This window comes from Macrotis lagotis, chromosome 6, assembly GCF_037893015.1.
Source record: "Macrotis lagotis isolate mMagLag1 chromosome 6, bilby.v1.9.chrom.fasta, whole genome shotgun sequence".
Classification (NCBI taxonomy): Eukaryota; Metazoa; Chordata; class Mammalia; order Peramelemorphia; family Peramelidae; genus Macrotis; species Macrotis lagotis.
This window is the reverse complement of record NC_133663.1, coordinates 71,204,539-71,221,162: the sequence shown is the minus strand read 5'-3', so window position 1 is coordinate 71,221,162 and position 16,624 is coordinate 71,204,539. Positions and strand designations below refer to the sequence as shown.

The 16,624-nt window shown below is 37.5% G+C and overlaps 1 protein-coding gene across 1 annotated transcript; it reads left to right on the top strand.

Moving 5' to 3' along the window:
• The first annotated feature begins 1,642 nt into the window (after positions 1-1,642).
• On the top strand, positions 1,643-6,607 carry RPL37A (ribosomal protein L37a). The gene is made up of 4 exons (XM_074191412.1): positions 1,643-1,838; positions 3,567-3,695; positions 4,556-4,638; positions 6,475-6,607. The coding sequence occupies exons 1-4, from the start codon at positions 1,836-1,838 to the stop codon at positions 6,536-6,538; spliced, it is 279 nt and encodes a 92-aa protein (XP_074047513.1). The 5' UTR covers positions 1,643-1,835; the 3' UTR covers positions 6,539-6,607.
• Positions 6,608-16,624: the final 10,017 nt, after the last annotated feature.

Genomic DNA, 16,624 nt, shown 5'->3' with positions numbered 1-16,624 from the left:
CTATTATTATTATTATTTAATATTTTCATAACTGCATTTCAATATAATTAATTTCTTTTATAATTCTATATTTTATGTTATGCAATTTAAAACATTATTCTAAGAAGTGTTTCTTTTTTTTTGGAGTTTTCAAGGCAATGGGGTTAAGTGGCTTGCCCAAGGCCACACAGCTAGGTAATTATTAAGTGTCTGAGGTCGGATTTGAACCCAGGTACTCCTGACTCCAGGGCCGGTGCTCTATTCACTGCATCACCTAGCCACTCTGGGGTTCACAGTCTTGAGCAGACTGCCAAAGGTATCCACCTCATACACACAAAAAAAATCAAACAACTCCTGATCCACATCTATGATCTTGTGATTTGTAAAATACAGATGGATTATAAGTCTCTATTTTTAAATCCTATGTTCTTATGAAATCTTCCCAGATCTAATATTGTGTAACATACAATCCCCTCCTACTATTAAATTCTGTATTCCTATGAAATCTCTTCCAGATCTGACATCCTGTGATTCCATAGTCTCCTCTTATATTAAATACTATAGGAATACTATATACTATAAATATATCTATACATATCTATCTGTACATACTATAAAATACTGTATATATATATATATATATATACATACATATAAATACAAGGAAATCTTCTCAGATGTAATATTGTGTAACATACAATCCCCTCCTACTATTAAATTCTATATTCCTATGATATCTCTTCCAGATCTGACATCCTGTGATTCCATAGTCTCCTCCTATATTAAATACTATAGGAATACTATATACTATAAATATATCTATACATATCTACCTATACATACTATAAATACTATATATATGTATATATATAAATATAAATACTAGGAAATCTTTCTAGATCTAATATTGTGTAACATACAATCCCCTCCTACTATTAAATTCTGTATTCCTATGAAATCTCTTCCAGATCTGACATCCTGTGATTCCATAGTCTCCTCCTATATTAAATACTATAGGAATACTATATACTATAAATATATCTATACATATCTATCTGTACATACTATAAAATACTGTATATATATATATACATATAAATACTAGGAAATCTTCTCAGATGTAATATTGTGTAACATACAATCCCCTCCTACTATTAAATTCTATATTCCTATGATATCTCTTCCAGATCTGACATCCTGTGATTCCATAGTCTCCTCCTATATTAAATACTATAGGAATACTATATACTATAAATATATCTATACATATCTATCTGTACATACTATAAAATACTGTATATATATATATACATATATATATAAATACTAGGAAATCTTCTCAGATGTAATATTGTGTAACATACAATTCCCTCCTACTATTAAATTCTGTATTCCTATGAAATCTCTTCCATATCTGACATCCTGTGATTCCATAGTCTCCTCCTATATTAAATACTATATATAGTATTTATAGTATGTATAGGTATATTTATATACTATAAATATATCTATACATATCTACCTATACATACTATAAATACTATATATATGTATATATATAAATATAAATACTAGGAAATCTTCCCAGATGTAATATTGTGTAACAGACAATCCCCCTACTATTAAATTCTGTATTCCTATGACATCTCTTGCAGATGGAAGGCCCCCTGCCTGCGCCCCCGCACTTGGCCGGTAGGGGCGCCTTGGAGGCCTCAGCCTCCGACTTTACCGCCAACCATCGAGTTCTGTTGCTAGCTAGTCCCACCCTCTCGCCTTCACTTCCGGTCCTCGGCCCTGAAAGCGCGCGTGCGCAGTACCCTCCTTCCTCTCCGAGCCGCGGCCCTGCGACTGGCGACATGGTAAGCCGATCCCTCCCGGCCGAGGCCTCCCTCCATCCGCCGCCATCCACCCCACTCCCGGCCCCTTTCCGACCCGGAACACTCCCGTTGTCCCTCGCCGGCCTCTGCCTTGGTCGCGTTACCCCTGCCGGGCCCTCTGCCGCCGGGACGGCCTTTGCCATCCGACCTGGTGCGGGGCCAGCCCCGGGGAGGCCGGCGCCTGCGTCCTCGGGAGGGAGGGAGGGAGGTGGGCCGGGAGCGGAGGCCCCAGGCTTCCTCGCCGCCTGTCTCAGTTTCCTCTAATGTAAAATGGGGGGCCCCCTTGATTAGCCGCGACTCAGCTTCCTCATCCGTAAAACGAGCAGCCGGAGCGCCGGCCCTGGACCTGGGTTCAAATCCGGCCGCAGACGCTTCATAATGACCTAGCCGGGTGACCCTGGCCAAGCCGCTGAAACCTCCAGGGCCACCTCCAGCCCTGACCTCTCTCTGGATCCTGGTGACCTAGCGCAGCCCCCCTCGCCCAAACCCAAGTCAGGTGCTTGTCTTGGCATCAACCCCCCGATGCCATGCTCTTCCAGACTGAAGCACAAACAACCGAGGGGAAAGGAAATGACAAGAGAAGGCACCCCCAAATGGTGTCGTAAAGGACTGAACCACAGAAATGGGGGTGATCTGAGAACAGACCTCCCAGAGTTGCTAGGATGGGATGACATATTTGTTTCATTTTTTTCAATTACATGCAAAGGAAATTTTCAGGATTCCTCCATTTGCAAATTTGAGTTTCACATATTTCGACCCCCTCCCCATGGTAGCAATGTGGTAAAGTTATGCATATACAATTGTGTTTAGCATATTTCCTTAATATGTTGTGAAAGAAGAATCAAAACTAAGGGGTGGGAAACCATAAGAAAAAGATAAAAACCTAAAAGAAAGTTTTAAAAACGAACATAGTATTGAGATATTTGTAAATGAACTGTACAGATAGATGCTCACTGGGGGAATACAAAGAAAAACAAGGGGGAAAATATCTCCCTCCCCATGGACCAAGAGACGTACACACACACAAACACACAGTATAAATTGGAGACATTTAACAAAGACTACTTTGGATCTCCACTGCCTGAACCATAAAGGATTACATAAATTGTTGAGGGTTGTTTAAAATAATTTTTTTTTTAATTTTTGCAAGGCAGTGGGGTTAAGTGGCTTGTCCATGGCCACACAGCTTAGGTAATTAAGTGTCTGAGGCCTGATTTGAACTTGGGGTCCTCCTGACCTCGGGGGCTGGTGCTCTATACACTGCATCACCCAGCCACCCCCATAATAAATATTTTTTAAAAATTTAAATAAAATGTTTACATTTTATAGGGGTTATATATAAATTGTTGAGTGCATTGTTAGAAAAAGTCTATTGTTAGATTCCTTAGAATTGTGGCAAGGTTGTCCTTTCCCAGGTCCCTTTTTGGGAACAGGTCAAACTCACAGGTGACCCCTCCCAAGAAGCCCTGTGGTCTTAGAGCTTTTGATTCAACTGGGTTTGCCTTTTAAATCCTTGAGTCTGGGTCTTACCTAGGCCTTTTTGACTCCAGACACATCATTTTTATCTGCTGTGATTACTAGATAGTTCTTAACACTAGATTACAAGGGATCTTAAATCTCATTAAATTATAAGCTTCTTAAGGGCAGAAATGTTCGGTTTTTGTACCCTATTCAGTGCTGAAATGGTTTATTAAAATTGGACCTTCACAGGCTAAACGTACAAAGAAGGTCGGGATTGTTGGTAAATATGGAACACGTTATGGTGCATCCCTCAGGAAAATGGTGAAAAAAATTGAAATTAGCCAGCATGCCAAGTATACCTGCTCCTTCTGTGGCAAGGTGAGTGACATGGGGAAAGGGATTGTTTTACTGTCCTTAGAACTTCTCCCAAAGTGTTTCTTTTTCCCTCCACTTTGTTTTTAATCCTTTTAAGTTATAAACACCTGATAGTTTATTAAGCCCTAGGGAACTAAACAGTTTTTTTCCCTCTAGGAACTTAGATTTCTAAGTCAGAGAAAAATTGAATATGGATTTGGAAGTATCACAAATATTTGGGATTAGGAAAGATTCTGTGGTAGAATTTGAGTAGAACCTTGACAAGGGTTTGAAATGGCAGAGAGCAGGTGAACAGCTGGGAGCACTAAGGCTGTGCACCCTGAGCAAAGGCACAGGTGGGTGATGAACCATGATAAAAGGGAAAGAGCAAGTAGCCACAGGTGCTTGCATTAGAGCTCTTTTTTTGGGGGGGGGGGTCTCTGATGTCTTAAAAGTAAAAGGTGAAGCATTGTACAAGAAGGTGCTGTGTTTGAATTCCAACCCGGTCCTTGTCATATCTGTGGTTTTGGGCCAGAGTCATTTAGCCTAAGTCTCTTGGATATAATGATGCCACTTGCCCAAAAAGTTGTCTATGTAAATGTGAGTTGTTAGGAATGAGACTAAATTTAGACAGTTATTAAAGACTAAAATGGAAAAATAGCAAAAAATTATTTGCAGAGAAGTCAAACACCTATCAACTAAAAAGTTTATCTAGACAAGATTCTTAATTTGGAGGTATGGAAAAGGACATGATAGTGTTAAGCATTAACATCAAGTAGCTTTTAGAAGTTTTAGAGTTTAGAGAACTGAAACAGTTTTAATTATATAAGGGTGGAAGAAAGTTCTGGATTTTGGTTAGTTCATGGAAAATTTCTTTTTGGTAGACCAAAATGAAGAGACGGGCCGTGGGTATCTGGCATTGTGGATCCTGTATGAAAACAGTAGCTGGTGGTGCGTGGACATACAAGTAAGTCAGCTGCCAAGCTCTGTGTGTATTTGTATTAAATGTGTCTGCAGTGGGTAGTGCTGAGAAGATTAGTTTTGATGCCCACAAGTCACAGATTACAAAGCCAACAGTTGGGTGGTTTCTGAGATTGTATTCCTTCACCACTAAAAGCACATATATATACATACTTTGGACCCTGAGAAGAAGGGTATTACTGCTGTGAGTGTGGGTCAGAACCTGGGACTCCTTTGGAAATTGTTGGTATAGTAAGTCTTTGTGTAGGCTGTCCCTCATGTCTGCAGTGTACTTCCTCCCCATCCTGTTACAGGAGGCCCTTGATTTTATCTTTTTTCCTTGTTATGTGTTTTGAATTTACTTAATATGTGTTAGGAGAATGTTTGCTCCTTTCCAGGCAAAGATATTTTTGCCTTTGTTCTTAGCACCTCATTATTAATATAGCCTGGTAAGATCCTGGCTTTCATATATATCAACAATATAATCTTGGACAATTTGCTCCAGAAGGCTTTAAGTTACAGATAGGTTGCTTTGCACATTAGTAAAGAAATCTCTGGTTTTAGTTCACTTACATCTTATTTAATATTAAGAAATCAAGAGGCCAAGGTACTCAGCACTAGTGTTTGAGGATTCAATTTAATCCAGCCCCAGTGAATCAGAATATATGTTGCTGGCAATTTTGTTAATTTTTAAAAATACTTCTGAAGGATTTTGAGTTTGACCACATTTTAATATCTGAGAGATTTTGGAGAATCATAATTTTAAGTGAGGAGGAAAGGTGCCCCCTCTGCTAGTTACATAGGGAAAATAACAGTAGAGATGACTCATCAGTGAGAATAAAATTATATTCATAAGCAAGTGGAATCCTAGATAATTAAGACCTGTCTTTTAAACTGAAAACTTAATTTTGACCATTTTTTTTTGGAAATATTTGTCAAACTTATCACATATTTATGTAACTTAAGTTTTGATAATTGAGGTATCAGCTTGACAATTGTGTATCTTAAGAGTGAGTTAATGACAAAGGTAAATTGGGGTAGTTTTAAAATATTTTCAGAAACATTCATCCACATGTATTTTGTCAGCTTAGTGTTTAAACTTTCTAAGCTGTCATCTGAGTTAGAGTAAGATGTGTATGAAAAATAGTCTTCCTTACTTAATCCGTTATGGGTTTCATGCACTAACAGTTCTACTTTTTCTCCTGTATGCAGACCTACCTCTTGAACTCTTCCAGTGAGCCATTTTTCTATTCTGGTCTAATAAATCAGATGTGAAAGATTGTTTAAATAGTACAGAGACTGATGAACACTAGAAATTTTAAGTTCTTCGGGGAGTGGACTTGTCCCCCTTCTGTTCAGTTTTCTTAATATTCATATTCAACACAGCAAGATATTTAACCCTGGTTCCTTCAAGAGATTCAAATGAAATGCTCTTAGAGTCAAAAATTAATAAATCATTAGTTATTTTATGTCAGTGCTGTTTCACATTTTTTTTGTTTCACTCTTAACTCATAAAGTTGATGTCTTACTTGCCTGATTGCTTCATTGTTTTCTGTTGGTGTTCAACTAATAGAAGCAATAATAGCATATGCTGTCTGGTCAAAATTTTACCTTTCTGCAAAAATGCTTTTAAAAGATGTAGTCTCCAGAAAAGGGATTATTTCTGAGTGTCATTTTGCATGTCCCAGAAATTCCAAAAAAAATCTTAACATTAAGCTGAGACTAGGGAAGGCAGGATTTCTCCCATTTGCTATTTAAAGAGACTTCTAGTTGGGATTTCATAAATTCTTTTTTGTGTAACTGTTTATATTGGAAAATCTGACTTTATTACTTTTCTTTCCAGTACCACCTCTGCAGTCACAGTCAAATCTGCCATCAGAAGACTGAAGGAATTGAAAGACCAGTAAAATCTTCTTATCTATTATCTGTAGCCCATAGTCCGACAATAAATGGATTAATTTGTGGAATAAAAATCACTTTGGCTATTAGTAGTCATTTTTTGAACCTATTCATAATTGGCTTGCAAGTATTTGGTTAGTACAGAATAGATTTTAAAGCTGGGTTTGCAGATGGTAGAGATTTCTGGTTATTTTCTTTTGGAATTAGGTGTCTGTAGGGAAAGAACCAATCAATACAGAGAACTGTAATATAATTAACATGCATCCAGGGAGTTGGATAGTCTGTACAAACTACAGTAATAATGTTTGTATTTTATAAGTCTTAGAAGATAGGCATTGCTCAGGTGTGATCCTAGGAGTCAGCAGTTCATCTTAGAGTCCACTGCTAAGGTGATCTTCCTTAAATATATCTCTAATCTTGTGGCTCTTAATTAGTTTCAATGATTTCCTATTTCTTTTAGAATAAAATAAACCTGTTTTATCTTTGAAACTGTTGCAAGTGTACTGGTCCTAACTTAACATTTCAGCCTCATTGGAAATCACTCCTGTACTCTGGTCCAGTCAAGTTGTACTGAAAACTTTCAGTGTCCTTTGTAGGTCCCCAATCCTGGAATCCTTACCCTTATTTCCAACTCAGTTTTCCCTTTAAGATTCAGTTCAGGCATTCTCTTCTGTATGGAACCTGTCCTGATCACCCCCAACTCTTAGGATCTTCCTCAAACTTTAGTTTTTAACTACTTTGTATAGTATTTATTCATATTTGCAAGACACAGAAGTGCTTGTGTTGTGTATATAGACTTAGGATAAGTATTTTGTTCTTTGTACAGTATCTATACTCCTGTGTAATTATATAAGTATTTATACTTCCCTAGAAGAAACTGTATCTTCTTTATTAGGAAATCCAAAAACTTATTATCAGGTCTTAACCCTCTTAACTCTCAACACCATTGACAAGTACTCCTGGATCTACTCTTTCTGGATTTTTATGATTGCTCTATTTGATTTTGTTCTGACTTGTTGGACCAATTCTGATTTTAATCATTCATGCTTCATTCATATACAAGGAAACATCCTGGGTTCTCTGCTCTCAGTTATCTCATTAACATCCATGGATTCAACTGTCCTCTCTGTACATATGACTTCCACATTTGCAAATGAAACTCATGTCTGACATGCTTAATGGCTCCATCTGGAGATGCATAGGGAGCTCAAACTCAACATAGAACAACCATAATAGTAGTATTAGTAAGAGTTGGCATTTTATAGCACTTTCAGGTTTGCAAAATGATTTGCATATTTTATTTGATCTTTATAAGAACTTCATGAGGTAAGTCTATTACTCCCATTTTGTAGATGAAGAAACAGATTTTTATGTCAGGCCCCCTTAATCCATAACCTGGATCTTTGCCCACTGTGCTACCTTGCTAAGTCCAAAACAAATGCATTGTTCTAATTACCCGATTTCTAAGGTATTCTCACTCTTCTAGTTACCCAGGATCACTATTGAAGAATCTTCTATTCCACCTCATGGTTGCCAACTGGTTGATTCTATTTTCCCTCTATCTTTGGCATCTCTCTACTTAAATCAACCACTCTAGTTCAGGCTCCTATCCATTCTTGAGCTGGACTATTGTAATACTAGCACCCTCCCTCTGGGTCCCTGGGTATTCAGTCTCTTGCTTCTCAGTTATCTCCCAAACATGCAAATTGTTTTTCCCAAAACAGTTCCAAGTAGGTACCAAGAAGCTTTGATGGCTTCCTATTGCCTTTAAATTAAAATATAAACTCCCATTTGGCATTTAAAGGTTTTTCACATGAAATCCTGTCATCTGTTACCCTTCACATCTCTAGTATCACCAAGCCACCCTTCACAATTATCCCCATTATGATAAATGTGAAGTAGGTGACTTGGTCATCTATGTTAAGAATATGTGCTATATTGGGGTGGCTAGGTGGTGCAGTGGATAGAGCACTGGCTTTGGAGTCAGGAGTACTTGAGTTCAAATCCGGGTTCAGACACTTAATTACCTAGCCATGTGGCCTTGGGCAAGCCATTTACCCCCACTGCCTTGCAAAAACTAAAAAAAAATATGTGCTATATGAATCTTCAAAATTCATATATAAGTTTAGGTTAAGTGACAGGATTTGAGGATAATCTGATTATAAATCATAAACTTATATTGACCAGTGTAAGTTCTTGGTAAGATCTCTTCAACTTCAGCTACTATCCCTTAAATCATTTTTCCTTTTTTTGAAAATCCTGTGTTAGGTGCTGGGAATACAGAAGGCAAAAGATGGTTCATGCTCTTACTGTCCTATGGGGGGAAAAGCAGGCAAAAATCTAGGTATAAACAAGCAATGGACTGGATAAATTAGAGGTAATCAGAGAGAAGGCATTTAGAATTGAGGGGAATCAGGGAATCTTAAGTTCTGGGTCTTAAAGTTAGGGAAGCCAGGAGGTAGAGATGAGGAGGGAGAACATTTTAGGCATAAGGGACAACCTGTGAAAAATACTCAGAATGGGGATGTGGAGTTTGGAAAGAACAAGATCAGTGTTACTGGTTGGGAATGTTAAGTGGATTGGGGTGTGATGGTAGGGTATAAAAATTGGAGAGGTGTGGAGGTTCAGTGATGAGCTTTGAACAGAATTATTTTATGTTGGAGGTGATAGCCACTAATCTTAAATGAAGAGTTGGGGGGGAGGTTAACAATCAGAGCAGCAGTTTATTGAAATAGTTCAGGTGTGAGGCGATAAGGGCTTTATCAAAGTAGTGACAGTGTCAGAAGAGAAGGCAGTATATGTCAAAAATGTTAAGAGTAAAAAAAAATTCTTGGCAACCAATTGGATATGGAGACAGAGAAAGTGACACTTGGGTTGTGAACCTGGATACCTGGGAAGATGGAGCTAATGCCTTAAACAGGGTAGGAAGAGCTGAAGGTTTAGGGAGTTTAGTTTTGAAGATGTCTATGGTAATCCATTTCAAAATTACCAGTAAGCAATTGGAGATGAGAACCTAGAGGTCAGCAGATTTGAAAATAGAAAGATGATAATGGAATAGGTGGGGACTGAGTGAAATGGGGGTCAGAACACACCCATAGCTATGTGGGTGTGATATAGCAAAGAAAAAGGAAGAGTGATTAGATATATATGAGGAAAACCAGAAGAGAATAGTGTCATAAAACCGGAGAGAAGAGAGTTTCAAAGAGATGAGTGTTCTCTTCAGAGGTTAAAAAGGATAAACCCTGAGGAAATTTTTCTGTTCAGTAATTAAGAGATCATGACTATCTTTGGAGAGAGCAGTTTGATTGATGAAGCTGAAGCCTGATTGAGCAAGGAGAGGAAGTGAACAAAGAAATGTGGGTATCTTATAAGCAGGCTTTCTTAGGGAGTTTAGCCATAAAAGGAAAAAAATGGCTCAATTTTGAGGAAGGAGACATACATATTTGTAGGTAATGAGTAGTAGGGAGAGATTGAAGTGAGTGAGTAGGAATGATCGATGGAGTTTGGTAGAGAAACTGAATTGTGCATTTGTAGATGGGTTTGCCTTGGCAAAGAAGACAAGCTCTTTGTGTGAGATGAAGTGACAGAAAGTGGCCAAAAGCCATAGGAGTGATATGAAATGAGCAAAGGGAGGAAGGGGAGCTTATGGCAAATGGCCTTAAGTTTTTCTATTAAATAAGAAAGTTCTCAGCTGAAAGTACAGGGGGAGGGAGAACCATGGAAAGTTTATAAGATTTATAAAGGTTTTTAAGAGTAACCATGATGAGTGGGATAGTCAATTGATTAGGGAGATACAAAGTGAAAACCCAGTTGTTTTCCAAAACATTAATTTCTAGTGGGCCTAAATCAACATGATTTCATGTTCTTTAATGTGTTCCTCTATTCACATCAATCTCTAGATAGTTCTTATTTTTCCTTCTCAGAACTATCTCTGTTGTCAGAATTTTTTTGAATATTTTATTTATTTTTCCAACTACATGAACAAGTTTTCAACCCTCATTTTTTTGCAAGTGTTACATTTTTCTGCCTCCTTTCCTTCCCTCCCTTTTCCCCTCCTAACAGAAAACAATCTAATAGGCACTAGATGTGTAATTATGCTAAACACAGATCCATATTAATTGTGAAAGAAGAATCAAAACCAAATAGAAGAAAACAGAAAAAAGACATCAAGAGATAACTTTGGATCTGCATTTAAACTCCAAGTTTCTTCTCTGGCTATGGATAGTAGTTTCAGAATTGTCTTTGATTACTGTAACTGCTGAAGTGAACAAATTCATCTAGGTTGATCATCACCGCATGTTGCTGTTAGTGTGTATGATAGAATTCTAGTTCTGCTCACTTCCCTCAGCATCAGTTCATGCAGGTCTTTTCAGGCTATTCTGAAGTCCTTGTCCCTCATGATTTCTTACAGAACAGTAGAGTTCCATCACATACATATAACAATCTGTTTAGACGTTCCCCCTTTGATGGACATCCTCTCAATTTCTAATTCTTTGCCACTACGAAAAGAGCTGCTATGAATATTTTTATTCATGTTGCCCCCCCCCCCCCTTTTTGTGTCTTTGAGATACAGACTTTGTAGTGGTATTGCTGGATCAAAGAGTATGCACATTTGTATTGCTCTTTGGGTATAATTCCAAATTGCTCTCCAGAAAGGCTAGATCAGTTCACAATTCCACCAAGAATACAATAGTATCCTAATTTTCTCACATCCCTTCAACACCAGTTAGTCAGATTGGCCAGTCTGATAGGTGTGAGGTGGTTCCTCAGAATTATTTTAATTTGGATTTCCCTTATCAATAATGATTTAGAGCATTTTTTTCCATAAGACTATTGAGAGCCTTAATTTCTTCAACTGAGAATTGCCTTTTCATATCTTTTGACCATTTATCAAGTGGGGAATGACTTATACATTCTTTTAAAAAAATCTATTTTATTTTGAACTTAAGAATTAAAGCAAGCATTTCCATAACAATAGAAAGATGATTGCACATGAAAATGCAAATCATTATACACAACTTGTTATACCTCAAATATATCAAATATGTGTAATCCGTATATTCATGTTATTTAAATAGATAATAAAGTTATATAACATTTTTTACTTTTTTTTCCTAGAGATGGTTGCTATTAGACACAAATATATGTAAAATTATTCTATACATTTATTCAGTTCTTTGGATGTAGATATGCCTTCCTTCATATGTCCAAATATGTTCATATTTGGGTATTTGTAATAGTCAAAATGATATAATTGCTCAGTCATTGTTAAAATAATATTGCTGTTATATACATGTTCTCTTGATTCCACTCATTTTACTCTTCATTATTTTTCTAAATATTTTTCTAAAATCATTGAACTCATTTATTATCTTGCAAAAATTAATTTCATTCTTGAATAATGGCTGGGCTGATTGCTCCTTTAGAATTTTAGTCCTTAGACTCCTCCCAATATTCCTCAGAATCATTTGAAATCTGCTCAAATCATCAGTCATAGTCCTTTTGACTTTCCTCTACAGAAAAGCTTCAACAAGGATAACATAGGACCACAAAGTATGGACAGTCTGTGAACTGTTCTCATGGAGGGAATATCTAAAATGACAATACTGGGTCTTTTCTAAAAATTAATAGCTAATATTTACTTGGTGTCTCCTTTGTGCTAGCGCTTTACAAATGTCTCATTTGAGCCTCACAACAATCCTGAGGCAAACAGATGAAATGACTTGCTTAAGGTCACAAAACTAAAGTGTTTGAGTCTGGATTTGAATTCAGTTCTCTCTTTATTAGGTCTAGGGTTTCATCTCCTGTGATGTCTACACAGCTTTCTCCCACCTATTCAGCCCACAATCCCTCTGTGCTTTAGTAGATAGTTTTAAAAGTTAAAATATTAAATAAGAAAATATGAAAGACAAAATGTTGATCTTTGTGGTCAGAGCTTCACTAGATTGATCTGTAGAAAAAATACAGTCCATTACAGGGTATGTAGGAAACCCTTTTCAGGTTTATTCGACTGCTATAAGTGTGTTCTGTTGGAATAGTTTTATCCATGCACCATGATGCTTTCAAGTAGGATTTTAATGCAGAATAAGAGTATACAGATATGGGGTGGCTAGGTGACGCAGTAGATAGAGCACCGGCTCTGGAGTCAGGAGTACCGGAGTTCAAATCTGGCCTCAGACACTTAATAATTACCTAGCTGTGTGGCCTTGGGCAAGCCATTTAACCCCATTTGCCTTGCTAAAATCTAAAAAAAAAAAAGTATACAGATATCCAAAAGAGGCTTAGATACCAGAGATATGAAGATAGTCTGTATCATGTTATCACAATGGGGAATATTTTTGTTAAACATACATCTCACTGACTTGGGCCTTATCTATTGTTGTGTTGGAGAAGAGAGCAAAATCCAGGATTCCCTGTGGATAGAGATTTCCAGATACTCCTGTTTATCCCTGTCATTGTTCAGATTACATCGTTTTGAGTCACTATAGAGTCTCCTGGAAGAGATCTGTAATCCTTCAAAGGAACTTGTTCTGTCCATCTACATGGGAAAGAAGAATTGTATGAAGGATGTCTATTTGCTTGGATTTCAATAAGCATCTCACATAAAGCATGTCCGATAGTATGGATATCTGATCCAAACAGTACACCTATAACCAATATATTGGGTTCAGAATTGAACAGAAAGAGTAGAATGGGTTGGAATTCTTTCAGGAAATTGTAAGGTTATTTTACTGACCCATGTTGTCCATGAAAGCAAAGGTCAACCTTTTCGACACTAACATTTTATCACCATTGCCATGTAACAGCAAGATATGAAACATCACCACCTTCAATGAAATAGTGTATTGAACACTAGAGGGTGATGCAAAACAGGAAAAATATCTCCCAGAGGGTGTAGAGAGGCATATAGACTACAACTTATAAAAAAAGAAGGAAAAAAAACAGGAGTAGAGGAATCATCAGGGAATTGTATGATAGGAAGATAAGATGGACTGATCACATATTGATATTGAAGGATGACATGTAGACCACTAGAGTGTTAGTGCTCTTGAAAAACTACAAGAAAGTAAAGCAACAGAGAGTGGGCCATTGGTGGCAAAGATTTGGAAGAACATGGATAAAGAGTTTCAGACATGAGTCAGGTACAATCTATGTGAATGTGGTGAGATCACAGATCTAGTTGCCCTCTTAAGTATAGAGTACTAATATTATTATCATTATCATTATCATTATGTTTTTGCAAAGCAATGGGATTGTGACTTGCCCAAGGTCACACAGCTATGTAATTAAGTTTTGGAAGTTGAATTTGAATTCAGGGCCTCCTGACTCCAGGGCTGGTTCTTCATTCATTGCACCACCTGGCTGCCCCTATTATGACAAATGATATAACACACAATAACAAAACAGAGGAGGACCTAAAGATCTGTGCCCAAAAGCTGTCAATTGTATGTAGAACACTGCAGCTGAGACATGGAAAATATACACCAAGAGGGTACCTACCTGCCTTCAAGCACCTTATAGTCTAGTAATATTAATATTTATTAAGCACTTAATATGTGCCAGTCACTATGCTAAGTATTGGGAATTTTAAAAAGAGGCAAAAGATATCCCTTTAATACTCAAAAAGCTCTTTCTCTAATGGGGGAGCCAACAAATATATTTAAATAAACTATGTACAGGATAAGAAGGAAGTATTAAGAGAGGGAAGACGATTTAAGGAAGGCTTCTTGTAGAAGATGGGAATTTGGTTAAAGGAAGGCAGGGAAGTAAAGATGAGAAGAGAGTATTCCAGGACAGCCAGAGTCATAGCAACCTACTAGACTATAAGGTGCTTGAAGGCAGGTACCCTCTTTGAGTATATTTTGTATATCTCTGCTGCACTGTTCTACATAAAATTGACAACTTTGGGGCACAGATCTTTGGGTCCTCTGTTTTGTTATTGTATGTTATATCATCTGTCATAATAATAGGGACAGCCAGGTGGTACAGTGAATGAAGAACCAGCCCTGTAGTCAGGAGGCCCTGAATTCAAATGTGACCGCAGACACCTAATAATTACATAGCTGTGTGAACTTGGGCAAGTCACTTAACCCCATTGCCTTGCAAAAAACCCATTATGACAGTAGTATTCTATACTTATTCAGGAAACTAGACCTGTGATCTCATAATTTTAGATGGTCACCCCATTCATGCAGATCTAGAGCTGAGATGGAGTATCTTGTTCATGGAACAGCCAAGAGACCAAACTGAAGAGTAGAGGTTGAGGAATAAGGTATAAGAAGACTGGAAAATAGGAGGGCATTACAGATAATGGATTAAATTTACAGATCAAAATATGTGAAGGCTGAGGGGAAAGTTATGAATGAACTTGGGGATCTGGGGGAAATGACCCTTTAAGAAAAGAGATAGCATTTGAGTTGAGATTTCAAGAAAGATCATCTGTAATCAAAGGCAAGGAGAAGAATAATCCCAAAATAGAACACAGAGTCACTGAGTCATTGCTACCCAATCTGAGGATATGTTTGCTGAACAAAAGAATTAGAATGGATGAGTTTCCTCAAGGAGAGAGATGGAAACAGAAGCCAATGAATTTAAAGGACATTTATTGAAAATGATGTGCAGGATATTGTATTGAACACTAGAGGGTGATGCAAAACAGGAAAAAGAAAGCCCTATAACCATGAATCTGCTGTTCTACAACAGAGCTCGATCATAGCAAATGACCAAAAAACCGCTCCAGTTGACTCGCCAAGGCCTGATGTTTAATATTCTGACTTCAGAGATGCCCACAGCATTTCTCTTATTTTACACACACACACAACACATGTTGAGGGTCAAGAATGGACATAAACTTGGACAGGGGGAAGAAGATAAGGGATGTTTTAAGCAAAGAACGGTCCTAAGAAGGGGAGCGTAGGCGAGGATAGACCAATTGAAACAGAGGGGGCATAAGTTGGAAGGGGAGGCCAGCTAGAATATTGAACTCTATGAAGTAATGTATGACTTCTGGTCACCTTAAGTCAATAATGTCATAAACAGAACTAGAGGGACCAATCCACTTTGCTAATAGAGCACGGCCCCCCCCAGGGATGTGCGTGACAGGGCCGATCGATTTTGGCGGGGTACTATCAGAACGACGCTATCCCAACATCACTATCACTAGAAGGAACCAATGAGAAAGGAGTTGTCATCTCAGTTGAGTAGGTGGGTAAACTTTGGCCTTACCAGTTATCCATGTATAGGGGCCCCCCAAACCACAGATAGAATTTCTGTTAAGCCCCCAGAGATAGAGGCAGAGGATCAAGGTTCATCAGTATTTCATCTATCATGACGAGACCTTTCACTCAGTTCTAGAGGCTCTGTTAGATCATTATTGAGTTAGCAAATGGATTTAAGAAAGAATATTCAGGTGTAACAGATTGGTATCAGATTCAGTTGCAATTATGTGGGTATCTTTCACATTTTGAAAACCTTTCCAATGAAAAGAATGGCTTTATGATAGAGATTTTTTGCAATCGCTTTGCAAATCTCTCTTCAAAGCTGGCTAATGAAGGGGTGATTGATTTAGGGTTGCCTTGAAGACCTTCTATTTAAACACCATCATTAAAGCAAACAGACCCAGAAATGACTTGTCCAAGGTCATATAGGTAGTAGTACTGTCAATGATCCTGTGCTCTTCCTGCTTCATTAGATTAATTTGGGATCTGAGGCCTCATCTCCAGTACTTGGTAGCTATAAACATTTGAGAAAGTTTTTCACCCTCTCTAAACCTCAATTTCTTTATCTTTAAAATGGAGGAGATAATATTTGTACAGTCTACCGCACTAGATTGTTTCAAGGAAAGCACTTTAAAAATTGCAAAGTTTAGATCAATGTGGACTCATTATTATCACAGTTTGTTCATATTAATACAAACAATTTTCCATTTTTTCAAGTCTCATGTTTAATATTTTCTAATATGACTTGTGGAAATCTAGAATAGTCAATAAATTTAAAGAGATAGGAATAAACCATCTTTTATACCTTTTCCATATGGAGATTTTTCGACTATCATAGGGTATTGGAAAATTGGAAAGTTAACATGCCTTGCTGAA